The sequence below is a fragment of the Bufo gargarizans genome, chromosome 5 (genome assembly GCF_014858855.1).
Source record: "Bufo gargarizans isolate SCDJY-AF-19 chromosome 5, ASM1485885v1, whole genome shotgun sequence".
In the NCBI taxonomy this organism is placed as follows: Eukaryota; Metazoa; Chordata; class Amphibia; order Anura; family Bufonidae; genus Bufo; species Bufo gargarizans.
Genome location: NC_058084.1, coordinates 448,023,146 through 448,043,229, shown reverse-complemented (window position 1 = coordinate 448,043,229; position 20,084 = coordinate 448,023,146). Strand labels below are relative to the sequence as shown.

At 41.4% G+C, this 20,084-nt stretch overlaps 1 protein-coding gene across 2 annotated transcripts in view; it reads left to right on the top strand.

Moving 5' to 3' along the window:
• The window catches only part of PTCHD3 (patched domain containing 3), an 85,726-nt gene extending 81,476 nt beyond the window's left edge, over positions 1-4,250 (top strand). Inside the window, exon 5 of one of the 2 annotated variants that reach the window (XM_044294366.1) lies at positions 3,415-4,250. In XM_044294366.1, the coding sequence (XP_044150301.1) occupies positions 3,415-3,512 (98 nt within the window). In that variant the 3' untranslated portion in view covers positions 3,513-4,250. The remainder of the gene's footprint in view (positions 1-3,414) is intronic. The other variant, XM_044294363.1, reaches the window with a different exon arrangement.
• Positions 4,251-20,084: the final 15,834 nt, after the last annotated feature.

The window sequence follows — 20,084 nt, the reverse complement described above, 5'->3', positions numbered from 1 at the left end:
AAACAGCATAAGAGACTGCTGCATAGCTTGAGGCTGAGACAGTTTCCCTGGTATGCATGGGGGTGATGTGACAGACTGATGGGGTTGGTTTTCAGGCGCCATCTGTGCGCTTTCTGCAGAAGACTGGGTGGGAGATAATGTGAACGTGCTGGATCCACTGTCGGCCACCCAATTGACTAATGCCTGTACCTGCTCAGGCCTTACCATCCTTAGAACGGCATTGAGCCCCACCATATATCGCTGTAAATTCTGGCGGCTACTGGGACCTGAGGTAGTTGGTACACTAGGACGTGTGGATGTGGCAGAACGGCCACGTTCTCTCCCAGCACCAGAGGGTCCACTAACACCACCACGACCATGTCCACGTCCGCGTCCCTTACTAGATGTTTTCCTCATTGTTATCGTTCACCACAACAACAAAAATATTATTTGGCCCAATGTATTGTATTCAAATTCAGCTGGATATAAATTTGAGGCCTAGTATTTAGGCGCTGGGTGACAGGTATGGGTTTACTGACAGAATTAGACTTGGAAATGCACAGTAGCGGGTGTGTGAAGTTATTCTGAATGTCCCTATGTGCACCTTCAATATGATCTACCTTTTAGGGATAGATTTTAAATAGCTCTGATACAGCAGAAACCACTAAATTTTTAAATTGCTAAATTGGGAATTGTATTTCAACCCAGAACAAGAAATGTGCTTGAACGGACACTAAATAACTCGCCCAGCTGCAGCAGTAACAACAGATTTAGCTGGATATAAATTTGAGGCCTAGTATTTAGGCCCTGGGTGACAGGTATGGGTTTACTGACAGAATTAGACTTGGAAATGCACAGTAGCAGGTGTGTGAAGTTATTCTGAATGTCCCTATGTGCACCTTCAATATGATCTACCCTTTTAGGGATAGATTTCAAATAGCTCTGATACAGCAGAAACCACTAAATTTTTAAATTGCTAAATTGGGAATTGTATTTCAACCCAGAACAAGAAATGTGCTTGAACGGACACTAACTAACTCGCCCAGCTACAGCAGTAACGACAGATTTAGCTGGATATGAATTTGAGGCCTAGTATTTAGGCTCTGGGTGACAGGTATAGGTTTACTGACAGAATTAGACTGGGATATGGCCAAAAAATAACCACACTATTGATGGTTAAATGCACTTGGAGTGACAGCTTGACAAACCACACTACTGAGGGTTAAATGCACTTGGTGACAGGCGCAGCTTGCCCCTGATGTAGTATATGGCCAAAAAATAAACAGACTATTGCTGGTTAAATGCACTTGGTGTGACAGCTTCACCCTGATGTAGGATTTAGCCAAAAAAACAACCACACCATTGAGGGTTAAATGCACTTGGTGACAGCTTGCCCCTGATGTAGTATATGGCCAAAAAATAACCAGACTATTGCTGGTTAAATGCACATGGTGAGACAGCTTCACCCTGATGTAGGAATTAGCCAAAAAACAACCACACCATTGAGGGTTAAATGCACTTGGTCGCAGCTTGTGCTAGCACACCACAAGACACAAAATGGCCGCCGATCACCCCAGTAAAAAGTGACTGACAAACGGTCTGGGCAGCCTAAAAACAGTGAGCAATTGAATTTCAGCAGCTCAATGATGCACAGCTGCAGATCGATCGATTAATCAAGTCCTTTGGAGGAGTTAATCTGCCTGATCTATGTGATAGTGAATGACCCGGATAGTCGGCTCGTGGACCGGGAACCCACGTGGTGGCAGTTACCGAAGTGTAGTGGGGGGTGTTAGCCGAATGGTAATACCCCGGTCACGTGAGGTCTCTGTGTGTGCGCAGACTCCGTCATAGACCACTACGTCACAGCTGTGGGATCCGGAGCGATCGGATCCATAGTTCGTGACATACAGCTCATAAAGAGGTGGGACGCCACCAGAGAGCTGGAATCCTGAATTATTCATGTTAATCTGTGAAATTGATACAGTGTTTTTATGACGAAATATTGACTTTGTGAGCCATCCAAATATATAGTGTTGGATCGATACAACACTTGCAACTCACAGCCAATAATCGAACTGAAACCACCTCCTGCTATCTGGGAAAATTATACAAATACATTCCAACATGTTTAATGGCGACTACTAATGCCGAATATTTGGTGACTATCTAATCGAGATTCTGGTTTGAATGACTATTCTATCTGTTAACCAGAGTATATTGTGGATTGCGGTTATTGAATTTTTGTGGTTATCGAATATATGGTGATGGTCTGATCGACACCCAGCCTGAACGATCACCTGTATTTGATGACCTGACTACATTTGCTGCTAGGCACATAGGTTCAAAGAATAATCGTCATTTTAGTGACGTTTTAATGGTTTTATTGTGTATTTCTACTACAATTTACGTATCTTGTATGTTGATTTTATATGCATGATTTTTAGTAATTTGTCACCTGCAGACTATTTGAATATAATAAAATCAAATGTTTGAGCAGTCTTCCGGATATATGAGTGCCATTTCTTTCTTGACTATTGATCTATCGAGGAGACTCCGGGAGAGGGGCTATAGTAACAAAGTTATTAGAAAGGGTTATGTTTGGGCCAAAAATTCCTCTAGAGATAGCCTTCTAAAACAATCTCCATGTAAGAAAGAAAAAGAAAAAGATCATGTCTTCCCCAGATTTATAACTAACTTTAATGCCCAATGGAGACAAATGCAGGATATTCTCCATAGACATTGGCAGGTTCTTCGCACTGACAGGGATTTGAAGAAGGTCATCTCTGAGAGACCGTTAGTCACTTGGAAGAGAGCCAGAAATCTGAGAGACGTAGTGACCAGGAGTCACTATGTAGCCCCTACTAAGGGGGGGATTTTTGGAGATAAGGGCCCACAGTGGGGTTTTTTCCCCTGTGGGGATTGCACCGCATGTATATATATGATCAGATCAGACAAATTTACCAATACCAATAGGGAAAAGGAGTACAAAATTGTACATCACATCTCATGTAAAACAGAGGCGGTGGTCTATCGAGCTGAGTGCCCTTGTGGTCTGATTTACATTGGTATGACCACAAGGGCTCTCAGGACAAGAGTTTTGGAACACATCCGTGATATCAAGGTGGCCTCTGAGATCACCGAGTGCGACAAGCTCAGGAAATTAAAACCAGTGGCAAAAAAAAAAAACAGTGGCAAACACTTCAGGGAGGTGCATAACTGCAATCCAATTCTGTTCAAAGGGATAGACCGGGTACGTCTGGGAATTTGTGGGGGCAACATTAAACGTTGCCTCCTTCAAAAAGAAACAAAGTGGATGGTTCTGCTCAACACTGACTCCTCATGGATTGAATGAGGTTTTGAGTTTCAAATCCTTTTTCTAGGTTAGCATTGTTACTGAATTCTTCAGTGATTTTAACTGTTCTTTGTTTTATTTAGTTTTCATGTGGTCATGTTGTGAGGAGTGTGAGGAGAGGAGCAATTTTGGTACATGCCGAGGATATGGCGATGAAGATAAAAAGAAAATGCAAGCCTGAAGAGGGACTATTCTATGCACCAGTGGAGATCAATACATGAGATTCATGCTTTACATATTTGTGTATACTTTTTATTGTATATGTGGTCACTGTATATGTTGGTGTTGTGATATTTTGATAGTGTATTTTTCATAATGGATAGGCTTGACCGTCACGTTTTTTAAGTCAGCTTAACTATTGGCATTTGGCCAGTATGGTTGAGATGGTTATATGGTATTTGTCTCTTTATTTAGCACTATGGGTGGTGATGTGCCTGACTGTGCTGGGTTAATTATAGGTCAAGGTGCCCGGCTGCACTTAGGCACATAGACCATTTTGCTTTAGGAACCACCAGTTAAGTATTTAGTATCCTAGATAGATGGCGATTTGCCTGACTGTGCTGGGCTTGCTATTTTTATGGTGCCTAGTCACACTTCGGCACATTGATCATCCTTCATCATGAGTAATTGGTTATGATTTTGCACACTAGATAGGTGGCAGTGTGCCTGGTGATGCTGGGCTAACTAGTGTTATGCGGCCCAGGCGCATTTGGGCACACTGATCACCCTTTATTAGGAAGTGGAATTGCACTTACTTAGAAAGAGGGTTTGGAGTATAGTGGTACAGTATACCCATGAGGTATTACTGTTATGAATCTCTATGAAAAATCGGTATATGTTACCTTGAGGTGGCATTGCTATGAATAAATTATTTTATGATCATATAGATATTTGTTTGTGACTATGGCATCCAGTTTGTTTGCTGATTTTTCCCAAATCAATTTTGTGTAATAATGTCTTATATTTATGAATTTTGATCAATGTATGATATAATAAAGTATTTATATTTTTATATATATTGGGCATTCTATGGTTGTTCTTTCCGACAACTCTTTTAGGTTTACATCATCACTAGAGGTGTTGGCAAAAATACAGCTTATATTTAAATACTCCTAATGTCCTGTTTTATTTAATAGAAGAGTTTAATACAGTGATACATGTGAAAAGGGATTGAAAGTCAGGTAAGAATAGTGGATACATGTAAAATTTAAGGTAGAGATAAGCAGCTGAGGGAAAGTATGGTGCGGCATTTAATCTCTCAGATGCTGTGATCAACACTGATCAAGGCATCTGTGAGGTAAGGGAGAGGGATGTTGCTCCTTCTGCCTTCCGATTGAAGCCCCTGCATTGAAATTGTGGGGGTTTGATTGGATACCATGGACGTTTCTGAAGCTTGAGATGGCTGACATGGTAACCTCCCTGCTGCACTGTGCACGAGGCACATCTCAGCAAGGAGTGAGTCAAAATCCTATTCACCCTAATAGATCTCTATTAGGGCTCATGCACACAACAGTATTGCTTTTTCAGTGTTTTGCGGTCCGTTTTTTACGGATCCGTTGTTCCGGTTTTTGTTTCCGTTGTGCTTCCATTTCCTTTCCGTTTTTCCTTATGCCATATACAGTATACAGTAATTACATAGAAAAAATTGGGCTTGGGCATAACATTTTAAGTAGATGGTACAGCAAAAACGGAACCGATACGGAAGATATACAGATGCATTTCCGTATGTGTTCCGTTTTTTTTTGCGGACCCATTGACTTGAATGGAGCCAAGCGGCGTGATTTGCGGACAAGAATAGGACATGTTCTATCTTTTCACGGCACGGAAATACTGAAATACTGAAACGGAATGAGACATTTCAGTATTTTTCGCTAAACCATTGAAATGAATGGTTCAGTATATGTTCCGCATACTGAACTAAAAAAAGTCCAGTATACTGAACGCAAAATACTGTTGTGTGCATGAGCCCTTAGGGTGAATAGAACAAAGGATAAAAAATCCCAGGTTATTGCCCCCTAAAGGGGTTAAAAGTTATCACTGTAAAAGTAAAAAAAAAAAAACATTTAAATATTAGAAGTTTCAATCACCTACCTTTCCCAATTTTACATATAATCAATAAAAAACGATTAAGTATCGCTGCGTCCGAAAATGTCAAAACTATTAAAATATTTTTAAAAATTTCCTGCATGCTGATTGCTGTAACGAAAACATGAAAAAACATGAAAAGCCTTTTGATTCACCTTTTTTTTAATTACCTGTTACCCCTAAACAATTGAATAACACTAGTTAGAAAGCTGTACATACCTCAAAAATTTAATCTACAGTTTGTCCTACGGAAAACAAGCCATCATACAGCTCTTTAGACCTAAATATAAAAAAGTTACGACTGTCAGAAAATAGTGATGCAAAGAAAATTGTTTTCTTTTTCCAAGGCTTTTATTTTTTTTAAAGTAATAAAACAAACAAAAAGTTTGGTATCGCCATATTTGTATTCAGCCACAGAATAAGGACGTAAGGTCATTTTTAGCGCACAGTGAACGCTGTGATGTCAAAACCCCAAAAAACGTATGCAGAATTGCATTTTTTTTTCAATTTAACTCCACAAAGTGTTTTCCAATAACAGACATGGTAAATTAAATGGTGTCCTTTAAAAGGCACAACTTGTCCTGCAAAAAATTGGCCTGTACTTAAAGGGTTTAAAGGCTCTATGAACAATGCAAACAACAGACTGAGAAGAAATATAAAGATGTGCACATTGAAATTGTAAATGGTTAAGTCAAATGGAAAACTACTTAAAGAACAGAAATTATATACACTGTAGACATGAAATCCTTTAAAAAAGAAATGATTTCCATATACCAAGTCTAAAATCTGATACAATAAAAATACATGGGATTATAGGTCATGCATTTTCTAACATCAACCTTAAAATGAAACACATGACAACTTTACGGCCTTTATTAAATTAACCTTATACATATTAATTTTAAACATTCATAAACAAAAATACTGAAACCAATAACTCAAGACATAACCATTTCATACTGATACAGTAAATAATAAATAAAAAAATGATATAAAACCTGATCACAGCCATAAACTTGAGCTCGATTTCACAACTTCAAAAATAAGGTTAAAATAAAAGGTTGTAACTGAAACATAGTAAAGCAAGAACAAATAAACTAAAAGATGAACAAAAAAAAGGAGGAGGGGACGGGAGGACATTGAAGACATCCAGATGACCACAGGAGAGTTGAGGCAAATCCAACACCACTGACTCATATTATATTCTAAAAACGTCACTCACTCCCCAAAATCCTTAACCAGCCAAGGAAACATTGACCACAAACACCAGCAAAAGATTGGCCGTTCATCAAACCAATTTGATCAAAGGATGGCAACCAAAGATAAACAATTCCAAAGCAGTAACTAAGGACATCTGCCCAGAGATGGCACAACTCATTTAGGCAGAAAAACCTTCCTCAGAGCAATAAAATAGACGGATTCACAACAGGGATGACCATAATCCCATATGGATCCCTCCATAAGGTCCGGGATCCTTCCATACTAAGAACTAGGGTTGTCACGATACCCAAATTTTGATTCATTCCACATTTTATGGAACGTCTGGCCCATAACAAAACAGTCCTATGCTATTTTTTGGGGAGGACTATGTGACAAAAAAATGGCGAATCACGCAGTTTTTTGTTTTTTTTTTGTCTGTTACAGCGTTCACCGCATAGGAGATATTTTTTTTATATTTGAATAGTTTGGACTTTTCAGACGTGGCGATATGTAATATGTTTAATTTTTGTTTATATATTTTATATGTAAAATTGGGAAAGGGGGTGATTTATACTTAATATTTAGTTTGTTTGTTTTTTAATTTATTTTTTTACTTTTTATTTAACCCCTTAGGGACCGGGTTCACCTTAAGGACCAGGCCATTTTTTGCAAATCAGACCAGTGTCACTTTATGTGGTGATAACTTTAAAACGCTTTAACTTATCCAGGCTATTCTGAGATAGTTTTTTCATCACATATTGTACTTCATGACACTGGCAAAATGGAGTAAAAAAAAAATCATTTTTATTTATAAAAAAATACCAAATTTGCTAAAAGGTTTGAAAAATTAGCAAATTTCCAAGTTTCAATTTCTCTACTTTTATAATACATAGTAATACATACAAAAATAGTTATTACTTTACATTCCCTATATGTCTACATCATGTTTGGATCATTTTGGGTATGACATTTTATTTTTTGGGGATGTTACAAGGCTTAGAAGTTTAGAAGCAAATCTTGAAATTTTTCAGAAATTTTCAAAAACCCACTTTTTAAGGACTAGTTCACTCTGTGAGGCTTACATAATAGAAACCACCCAAAAATTACCCCATTCTAGAAAATACACCCCTCAAGGTATTCAAAACTGATTTGTGGTCGTAAACTGCTTCACGGCAGGGCGCAGAAGGAAAGGAATGCTATACGGTTTTTGGCAGATTTTGCTGGACTGGTTTTTTGACACCATGTCCCATTTGAAGCCCCCCGATGCACCCCTAAAGAAGAAACTCCCAAAAAGTGACCCCATTTTAGAAACTACACCCCTTAAGGTTTTCAAAACTGATTTTACAAACTTTGTTAACCCTTTAGGTGTTCCACAAGAATGAATGGAAAATAGAGATACAAGTTCAAAATTTCACTTTTTTGGCAGATTTTCCATTTTAATAATTTTTTTTCCAGTTACAAAGCAAGGGTTAACAGCCAAACCAAACTCAATATTTATGGCTTTGATTCTATCGTTTACAGAAACACCCCATATGTGGTCGTAAACCGCTGTACGGGCACACGGCAGGGCGCAGAAGGAAAGGAATGCCATACGGTTTTTGGAAGGCAGATTTTGCTGGACTGGTTTTTTAACACCTCGTCTCATTTGAAGCTCCCCTGATGCACCCCTAGAGTAGAAACTCTAAAGAAGTGGCCCCATTTCGGAAACTACGGAATAGAGTGGCAGTTTTGTTGGTACTAGTTTAGGGTACATGATTTTCTGTTGCTCTAGATTACACTTTTTGTGAGGCAAGGTAACAAGAAATAGCTGTTTTGACACCGTTTTTTATTTTTTGTTATTTACAACATTCATCTGACAGGTTAGGCTACTTTCACACTAGCGTTCGATCGGATCCGTTCTGAACGGATCCGATCATATTAATGCAGACGGAGGCTCCGTTCAGAACGGATCCGTCTGCATTAAAATAGCAAAAAAAAGCTAAGTGTGAAAATAGCCTCGTACGGATCCGTCCAGACTTTCAATGTAAAGTCAATGTGGGACGGATCCGCTTGAAGATTGAGCCATATTATGGACCCGGCAATGCCTAATATGTATACTTTTTATATTTACTTATGTTTTACTCAATAACAGCTTTTTTAAAACAAAAGAAATTGTGTTTTAGTGTCTCCATATTCTGAGCCATAGTTTTTTTTATTTTTTTAGCCGATTGTGTCAGGTAGATTGGTACTATTTTGGTGGGCATACGCCTTTTTAATCGCTTGCTGTTGTACTTTTTGTGATGTAAGATGACAAAAAAATAGTTTTTATATTTTATTTTTTTACGGTGTTCATCTGAGGGGTTAGGTCATGTGATATTTTTATAGAGCCGGTCGATACAGACGCGGCGATACCTAATATGTCTACTTTTATTTTTCCTATTCTTTACCATTTTTTTTACTTTATTTAGGTAAATTACGTTTTTGTTTATTTTTACTTGAAACGGTTAATTTTTTTCAACTTTTTTTTCACTTAATTTTTTGTCCCACTTTGGGACTTCAACTTTTGGGGGTCTAATCCCCTTTATAATGCATTCTAATACTTCTGTATTGGAATGCATTGGCTGTATGAGTAATACGGTGTGTATTACTTATACAGCTTCCATGCCATCGGGTCCCCCTTACAGCCGCACGGGGACCCAATGGCACCGCCGACCGCCCGCCGCAACTCCTCAAAAAGCCGCAAATCGCAGGTCTGAATTGGTAACTACCCCCCCCCCCTTCCCCCCGCACATTGTCCCAGGGTGCCTGCTCAATGATTTAAGCAGGCACATTGTTACGATGATCGGAGCTACACATGATGTACCGGTACGTCATGTGTCTTTAAGTACCGGGACATCATGCTGTACTGGTACGTCATGTGTCCCCAACAGGTTATTAACCATTTCCCTTCTTTGGGGCTAGAACCTGGGATCTTTTGATCCCTTGCCCTATTCACCCTAATAGAGCTCTATTAGGGTGAATAGGACTTCACACTCTCCCTGCTGCCCTGTGCTTTGTGCACACAGCAGCAGGGAGCTTACCATGGCAGCCAGGGCTTCAGTAGCAGTCGTATCTTGAATAATCGAGGTGTTTTATTACATCAAATCAATATGTCCTACAACCAGGATGCGTTTCGGCAAGCATGCCTTTATCAACAGGTGAGAGTGTACTCAAAAGGACAGGTATATATAGAGAGATAATACCGCCCATCATGACATCATACGCCCAGAGGGGGTGGACCAACATAAATATCACAAAATTAAACAATGTATAAGAATCAATCAAAAGGAATAAATGAGTTAGAATATCTCAATGAAACATACCAATTAGCATATTATCAAGTGTGAGATCTCTCAATGGATATTAGATGTCTGAAAAGAAATAATAAAATCATAAATTATATTAATAAGTTCCATGTCAAATATGCATGATCTCACAATCCCTGTTGAGGCCCCTAGGATGCAGAGTGTCCAACATATGGATCCAATAAGCCTCTCTACGTAATAGCAGACTTATGCTTCCCAATGCAATCCCTAATTGTTTGTGTCATCTCTCCAATATACAGCAAGCCACAAGAGCATTTTATCAAGTAGATCACATTAGTGGATTCACACGTGAAAAAACCTTCAATAGAAAATGGCCACCCATTATGTGGGTGATGGAATATAGAACCGTTAATAATATGGGAGCACTGAGAGGAGTGCAAACATGGGAAAGTGCCCTTACGTTGGGTTGCTAATACCATTTGATTTAATACTAGTTTTGTACTGCCAATATCAGAGTGCACAAGTTTATTCCTATAATTAGGGTTTCTTTTGTTAAATATCAAAGGTGGGTTCCTTCATTCTTCAATCATGGAATATGCCATCCCCAACAAATGCCAATGTCTACGAATAATATTGTTAAACCTCTCATTATAGGGATTAAACTTGTGCACCAGTGTCACTCTAGATGGTTTTGTTACCCCGATATTACTGAGATTATCAAGTTCCATTCTAGTTTCTCTCAGAGTAGATGGAGGGTATCCCCTCTCTTCAAACCTGCTGGTCATTTCATTAATCCTAGAAAGTTGTATATCTGGGTCAGAAACAATTCTTTGCACATGCTAATATTGGGATTTAGGAATGGCCCTCTTCAACGCTGGTGGATGGGCACTGGAGAAGTGGAGAATACTATTCCTGTCAGTGTCTTTCCCTTCTCCAGTGCCCATCCAACAGCGTTGAAGAGGGCCATTCCTAAATCCCAATATCAGCCTTTGCAAAGAATTGTTTCTGACCCAGATATACAGCGAGCTGTGATCATTGGCAGCAGCTGCACAGGGGGGAGGAAGAGACTGCTTCCTTCTCCCCTGTGCTGCTGAGGGAGCATGGCATGCGCTGATAGCAGCGCTTGCCATGTTTTGTGATAGTAGGCTGTGCAGTAGCGCAGCCTAGTATCGGTAAAAGGTACATCCCATATTAAATCATTACCGGTACAAAAGTATCGATTGGGTATTGATAATTCGATACCCGGTGCAACCCTACTAAGAACTTAATGGTATTTTGCTTTTAAAATGTATTACGATTAAAACCAGATTACAAATTACAATGACAATTTGATTCACAAATTAGTGTGATACACCTGTCTCTTTTTATTGTTTTTAGTGTGTCCACATTGATTTATAGATAAGCAATTTGATTAGACCCTGACTCACAAAGTGGGGTGATAAACCTGTCTCATTCTACTGTCTGTGGCGTGTCCACATTGATTAATAGATAAGCAACTCTATTAGTCCCTGATTCACAAATTGGGGTGATACACCTGTCTCATTTTACCGTTTGTGGCATGTGTACATTAACTAATAGATAAGGAATTTACAAATTGGGGTGATACATCTGTCCCATTCTACTGTTTGTGGTATGTCCACATTGATTAAAAGATAAGCATTTTAGGTCCTGATTTACCTGTCTCATTCTACTGTTTGTGGTCTGTCCATATTGATTAAAAGATAAGCAATTCTATTAGGTCCTGATTCACAAATTGGGGTGATACATCTGTCCCATTCTACTGTTTGTGGTATGTCCACATTGATTAAAAGATAAGCATTTTAGGTCCTGATTTACCTGTCTCATTCTACTGTTTGTGGTCTGTCCATATTGATTAAAAGATAAGCAATTCTATTAGGTCCTGATTCACAAATTGGAGTGATACACCTGTCTCATTCTAATGTATGTGGTGTGTCCACATTGATATTTAACCGCTTCTGTCAAACAGTTAATGTGACTTAGTGTTACAGAGCGGTCTTATTTAACAGGATGTGGGCAAGTTGCCCACGAGTTGATCATCCTTTTTTGTAGGAAAAATGATTCTTTTATCTGAAAAATTATTCTCTTAGCAAAAACATTAGTCCTATAGCAAAAAAAAGTGTCTATTATCGAATAAATTAGTCTTTTACCAAATAAATTGGTCTTCTACCAAATTAATTTGCTGCTCCAGTATTACAACCCCAATCCCTATGTTGAACGACGTTGAGAGGGTAATCCATACCTGTCGGCAAAGGGTAGACACACGGTGATCCCTTTACTGCAATGTGTGTAGCCCCACACATATAAGGGCATTACAGAACAGTTATTGCGGAATGCCACTTAGCCCTCCAGGAAGTTGGATGCGGTAGTTTTAACTTAATGTCATTATTGGGGAACGATTACAGATGCAAGGAAGAGCTTTTTACCTGCAGAAACTTTAATTAGACGTTATTGAACATCTGACCATTTTCATTACAAGACTGAGGAGGCATAACCCACACCTGTCTGCGAAGGGTAGACACACCGCGATCAATACAGTGCAGTGCGTGTGCAGCCATGGACATGTAAGGGCATCACAGAACAGTTAGTGCTGAACGCCAGTTGGCTCTCCAGGAAGTTGGACGCAGAATGCCTGGGGTCAAATATCTCCTCGTATTTGGGTTAAAATCAGATAGGCCGAACTTGGTGGATGGATCAAAACACCCAAATTCATCGTAGGTGTCATGACCCGGGTTGTATTCGAACCGGGATCTTCCTGGTCTCTTAAACCATAGCCTTACCTGTTGTGCTACAGAAGAGATCTAGACTTTGGGAATGTTCTTACTGTGTTCAACACTACATCATACTCTCTAGCTCCACCTGCTGCCAGCTGTGGACAATTCTCAATCTGGACAGCCTTTAAATAGGAAGTGAGGTCATCACTCAGTGCCCGTTTATTTGGATTTCTTCCCTGGGTGTTTTGACTTCAGTGATCTTCCTTGTATTGAACTCCTGCCTGATATCCCGACTATTCTACAGCCTGCTGATTTTGTACCTTGCCGCCAGATCGTGAATGACCTTAGCCTGCCTGACTCTTCTCCGGATTTTGATTCTGAACTATTCGCCTGACGACGCTTTGCCTGGATCTCAAGCACACTATTTCCACTTCGGACACTACCTTTTACAGGTACCTTACATAATAAACGGGCCACAATGGCAGTGGACCCTGCTGAGATTGTTAAGGCGATTACACGTCAGGGACAATTGATCGGAGCTCATGAACAGCATCTTGCTTCCCTGGACGCCAAGTTAGATGAACTTTGCACCATGCTCAAATCTTGTTCAGACTCCGGATCCTACTCCTACTACGGTCCAACCCGCCTCTTCTGTACCACCAAAACTTCCCCTGCCTGACAAGTTTGGTGGTGATACTGAGGACTGCAGAGGCTTTTTAAATGTTTGCCGTTTGCATTTCCGCAACAACCCTGCAACTTTTAGCACTTCGTCTGCCAAAGTGACTTTTGTAATTTCCTTGTTAAAGGGGAAGGCCTTGGCCTGGGTCTCTCCTTATTTGGAACGCAACGATCCTGTACTCCATGATGCTGAAAAATTTCTGGCCTCTCTCCAGATTGTATTTGACAAGCCAGGTAGAGTTTCTGCAGCTGAGTACTCCCTCTTGGACATACAACAAGACACCAGATCTGTGACACAGTATGCTATTGAGTTCCGTACCCTTGCTGCTGAAACAAATTGGGACTCAAGGGCATTACGTGCAGCCTTCCGAAAAGGTCTTACGGATCGCATCAAGGACGAATTAGTCTATAAGGATCTCCCAGAAGACCTTGAGAAATTCATAGAGTTGTGTGTTCGTCTGGATGTCCGGTACCATGAAAGGTGCCAAGAGAGACTTAGAACCCGCAAGTTTCCTAGGCCAGCTTACCGTTTGGCCCCTAACTTCCAAGCACCACCTCAGCCAGAACCTGAAACCTCTGTTGAACCCCAGACACCTGCGGAACCCATGGAGGTGAGCCGTCTCCACCTAACTGAGTCAGAGAAACAAAGGAGGCGTTCATTGGGCCTGTGCCTGTACTGCGGACTTAAAGGACATTTAGTATCTGTCTGCCCCTCCCGTCCAGTAAGGCAGGGTCTAACCAGTGTTGGAGGAGCTGGCTTAGACCTTACAGGTAAATCCTCCAAGACCAAGATTACTGTTCCGGCTACTATCCATTTATCTTCTAAGCTTGTTTTCTGTGAGGCTTTTGTGGATTCCGGAGCGGCGGGTATATTCTTGGACTACACTTTTGCAAGAAAGAACAACATCCCGTTTGTTCCTAAGTCTAGACCCCTGAACATTACCACCCTGAATGGACAGCCCTTGGGAGATGGTATTGTGAAATTCGAGACTACGACAATCACCCTGCAGGTAGGCCTCCTCCACAAAGAGGAAGTTGTCTTGTCTCTTATTGATTCTCCGCTTCTGCCTATCATCCTTGGTTACCCATGGTTACAACTTCACAACCCCTCTTTTGATTGGGAAAATGGAGAACTAACCTCCTGGGGATCGTCCTGTCGCCTTCGCTGTTTGTCTCAACCCAAAAGACTTTCTGCTTGCATGTTGGCTCCTGTGACTATCCCACCTACCTTGCCTCGTGAATACCATGACTTTGCAGACGTATTTTGCAAACAAAAGGCAGAGGTGTTACCCCCACATCGTCCTTTTGACTGTACAATTAAATTGATTCCCGGAGCACCTCTTCCCAAAGGAAAGACCTACCCCCTGTCTCTGCCCGAACAAAACTCTATGGAGGAATACGTAAGAGACAACTTGGAAAGAGGTTTTACCCGACCCTCTTCTTCTCCAGTAGGAGCAGGTTTTTTCTTTGTTGAAAAGAAAGATGGGGGCCTTCGACCATGCATAGACTATCGGGGGTTAAATCAAATCACCGTAAAGGACTCCTACCCTTTTCCACTCATTCTTGAACTATTTGATCTACTTAAGGGGGCTGTTATATTCTCAAAGCTAGACCTACGAGGGGCTTATAACCTGATTCGAATTAATGAGGGGGACGAGTGGAAGACAGCATTCAACACTCGTAATGGACACTTTGAATATTTGGTCATGCCATTTGGCTTGTGTAACGCACCTGCTGTCTTTCAACGTTTCATGAATGAAATTTTTCATGATTTCAGCAACCGTTTTGTGATCATCTACTTGGACGACATTTTAATCTTTTCCAAGACTCTTCTAGAGCACATCTCGCATGTGAAACAGGTATTACAACGGCTTAGAGAAAACCATCTTTATGCAAAAATCGAGAAGTGCAGTTTCCATCAAAGCTGTATTCCTTTCCTTGGGTACATCATAAGTGCTGACGGTTTCCAAATGGACCCTCAAAAACTTTCCGCTGTCTTGCAATGGCCCCAACCGACCACGTTAAGAGGACTCCAAAGCTTTTTAGGATTTGCAAATTACTACAGACGCTTCATTAAGAGTTTTGCCTCCATTGCGGCACCCCTTACTGCCATGACTAAGAAGGGTACAAATTGCAAGGCGTGGTCTTCAGAAGCAAAATCAGCTTTCCAGCGATTAAAGGACATGTTCAGTAAAGCTCCAATTCTTCTGCATCCAAATCCTGACCTCCAGTACACTGTTGAGGTTGATGCCTCTGAGGTTGGAGCAGGTGCCGTACTCTCCCAGAGACAGCCAAAGTCTGGTAGAATCCATCCAGTAGCTTTTTTCTCTAGAAAGTTTTCTCCGGCAGAGATGAATTATGATGTTGGGAATCGAGAACTACTGGCCATCAAATTGGCATTGTCTGAATGGTGACATCTTCTGGAAGGGGCTTCCAAACCTTTTACTATCCTCACTGACCATAAAAACCTACTGTATCTTCAGACTGCTAGACGTCTGAACTCCCATCAGGCTCGATGGGCTCTGTTTTTCTCCCGTTTTAATTTCGTCCTTTCTTACGTTCCAGGACATAGAAACAAAAAAGCCGATGCTCTTTCCAGACAGTTCGCTTCCTCTGAAGAAGATCAACCAGCCGAGCAGTATATAATCCCACCTCACAAAATTGTCGCACAGATCTCTACGGCCCTTTCCCAACAACTACAAGAAACCCAGAATCGTGTTCCCCAGGGCTTGAAGATACCACCAGGTCGCCTGTACGTAGCCCCTAGTCTCAGAAAACCTATACTCCTCTGGGCACATGATGGCGTGTTATCCGGTCATCCTGGTGTCACCATCACTCTTAAGACCTTGCAGCGTCATGTCTGGTGGCCTCGTATGAAAAAGGATGTTACTGACTATGTGGCTGCCTGCCCAACTTGTGCTGCTAATAAAGTACCCCGCACATTACCTGCTGGACTGTTACATCCACTTCCGGCACCTCGCCAGCCTTGGACCCATTTGACCATGGACTTCATTGTAGACTTACCCAAGTCCGAGGGCATGACTGCTATATGGGTCACAGTGGATCGCTTTTCCAAAATGTCTCATTTTGTGCCGATTCCGGGATTACCTACAGCGAAAGCACTGTCCACTCTTTTCCTTTCCCATATTGTAAGACATCATGGCATACCTACCAATATCATCTCAGACCGCGGATCCCAGTTCGTTTCCCGATTCTGGAGAGCGTTCTGCAAGAAACTGGGAGTAACGCTCTCACTCTCTACCTCACATCACCCTCAAACTGATGGTCAAACCGAACGCATGAACCAGACCCTAGAAACCTACCTTCGACATTATGTCAATGCCTTACACTCCAACTGGTCTGAGTATTTGCCTTTAGCTGAGTTCGCCCTAAATTCCCGTTGGCACAGTGCTCTTCATACCACACCATTCTACGCAGCCCTAGGCTATCACCCTCAGACTTTTCCCCTACTCCAGCCTTCTTCTGGTGTACCAGCAGCAGATCAGCGGGTGAAAAATATTCTACTACATTGGAAGAAGATTCGTTTATTACTACGGAAGTCAGCAGGCAAGTACAGGTTTTTTTCCAACAGACGAAGACGCCATATACCTCCATATGTGGTGGGGGACAGAGTTTGGCTATCAACCAAGTATGTGAGACTGAAACAACCTTCTACCAAATTGGGCCCTCGATTCATCGGTCCTTACAGGATCATTGCTCGAGTTGGACCAGTTTCCTATCGCTTAAGATTACCTTCTTCTCTCCGGATACATCCCGTCTTCCACGTTTCACTCCTCAAAAAAGCTATTTTCAACCGCTACCCCAGATCACAACAACTACCTCCTCCTGTTCTTGTTGATGGACAAAATGAGTTTGAAGTCTCCAAGATTCTTGATTCCAGAAGACAGGGCCGTGGCCTTCGGTATCTGGTTCATTGGAAGCGGTATCCTGTCACAGACCGCTCCTGGGTTCCAGCCAAAGATCTGCATGCACCTTCTCTTATACGAGACTTCCATACCTCGTTTCCCACTAAGCCCCGCTAGGCCCCCGGAGGGGTCCCTGTCATGACCCGGGTTGTATTCGAACCGGGATCTTCCTGGTCTCTTAAACCATAGCCTTACCTGTTGTGCTACAGAAGAGATCTAGACTTTGGGAATGTTCTTACTGTGTTCAACACTACATCATACTCTCTAGCTCCACCTGCTGCCAGCTGTGGACAATTCTCAATCTGGACAGCCTTTAAATAGGAAGTGAGGTCATCACTCAGTGCCCGTTTATTTGGATTTCTTCCCTGGGTGTTTTGACTTCAGTGATCTTCCTTGTATTGAACTCCTGCCTGATATCCCGACTATTCTACAGCCTGCTGATTTTGTACCTTGCCGCCAGATCGTGAATGACCTTAGCCTGCCTGACTCTTCTCCGGATTTTGATTCTGAACTATTCGCCTGACGACGCTTTGCCTGGATCTCAAGCACACTATTTCCACTTCGGACACTACCTTTTACAGGTACCTTACAGTAGGTAATACATTAGTAACATAGTAACATAGTACATAAGGCCGAAAAAATACATTTGTCCATCCAGTTCGGCCTGTCATCCTGCAAATTGATCCAGAGGAAGGCAAAAAAACCTGTGAGGTAGAAGCCAATTTTCCTCACTTTAGGGGAATAAAAAATTCCTTCCCGACTCCAATCAGGCAATCAGAATAACTCCCTGGATCAACGATCCCTCTCTAGTAGCTATATCCACTAATATTATTACGCTCCAGAAATACAAACCGGATTCCAAAAAAGTTGGGACACTATACAAATCGTGAATGAAAACTGAATGCAATGATGTGGAGGTGCCAACTTCTAATATTTTATTCAGAATAGAACATAAATCACGGAACAAAAGTTTAAACTGAGAAAATGTACCATTTTAAGGGAAAAATATGTTGAATCAGAATTTCATGGTGTCAACAAATTCCAAAAAAGTTGGGACAAGGCCATTTTCACCACTGTGTGGCATCTCCCCTTCTTCTTACAACACTCAACAGACGTCTGGGGACTGAGGAGACCAGTTTCTCAAATATAGAAATAGGAATGCTCTCCCATTCTTGTCTAATACAGGCCTCTAACTGTTCAATCGTCTTGGCCCTTCTTTGTTGCACCTTCCTCTTTATGATGTGCCAAATGTTCTCTATAGGTGAAAGATCTGGACTGCAGACTGGCCATTTCAGTACCCGGATCCTTCTCCTACGCAGCCATGATGTTGTGATTGATGCAGAATGTGGTCTGGCATTATCTTTTTGCAGGGTCTTCAAAATGCAGGGTCTTCCCTGAAAGAGATGACATCTGGATGGGAGCATATGTTGTTCTAGAACCTGAATATATTTTTCTGCATTGATGGTGCCTTTCCAGACATGCAAGCTGCCCATGCCACACGCACTCATGCAACCCCATACCATCAGAGATGCAGGCTTCTGAACTGAGCGTTGATAACAACTTGGGTTGTCCTTGTCCTCTTTGGTCCGGATGACATGGTGTCCCAGATTTCCAAAAAGAACTTTGAATCGTGACTCGTCTGACCACAGAACAGTCTTCCATTTTGCCACACTCCATTTTAAATGATCCTTGGTCCAGTGAAAACGCCTGAGCTTGTGGATCTTGCTTAGAAATAGCTTCTTCTTTGCACTGTAGAGTTTCAGCTGGCAACGGCGGATGGCACGGTGGATTGTGTTCACTGACAATGGTTTCTGGAAGTATTCCTGAGCCCATTCTGTGATTTCCTTTACAGTAGCATTCCTGTTTGTGGTGCAGTGTCGTTTAAGGGCCCGGAGATCACTGGCATCCAGTATGGTTTTACGGCCTTGACCCTTACGCACTGAGATTGTTCCAGATTCTCGGAATCTTCGGATGATGTTATGCACAGTTGATGATGATAGATGAAAAGTCTTTGCAATTTTTCGCTGGGTAACACCTTTCTGATATTGCTCCACTATCTTTCTGTGCAACATTGTGGAAATTGGTGATCCTCTACCCATCTTGGCTTCTGAGAGACACTGACACTCTGAGAAGCTCTTTTTATACCCAATTATGTTGCCAATTGACCTAATTAGTGTTAATTGGTCTTCCAGCTCTTCGTTATGCTCAAAATTACTTTTTCCAGCCTCTTATTGCTACTTGTCCCAACTTTTTGGGGATTTGTTGACACAGTGAAAATTTGAATCAATGTATTTTTCCTTTAAAATGATACATTTACTCGGATTAAACGTTTGATCTGTCATCTACGTTCTATTACAAATAAAATATTGACATTTGCCATCTCCACATCATTGCATTCAGTTTTTATTCACAATTTGTTTAGTGTCCCAACTTTTTTGGAATCCGGTTTGTACATCCAGGCCCCTCTTGAATTCCTTTATTGTACTCACCATCACCACCTCCTCAGGCAGAGAGTTCCATAGTCTCACTGCTCTTACCGTAAAAATCCTCTTCTATGTTTGTGTACAAACCTTCTTTCCTCTAGACGCAGAGGATGTCCCCTCGTCACAGTCCTGGGGATAAACAGATGATGGGATAGATCTCTGTACTGACCCCTGATATATTTATACATAGTAATTAGATCTCCCCTCAGTTGTCTTTTTTCTAAAGTGAATAACCCTAATTTTGATAATCTTTCAGGGTACTGTAGTTGCCCCATTCCAGTTATTACTTTAGTTGCCCTCCTCTGGACCCTCTCCAGCTCTGCTATGTCTGCCTTGTTCACTGGAGCCAAGAACTGTACACAGTA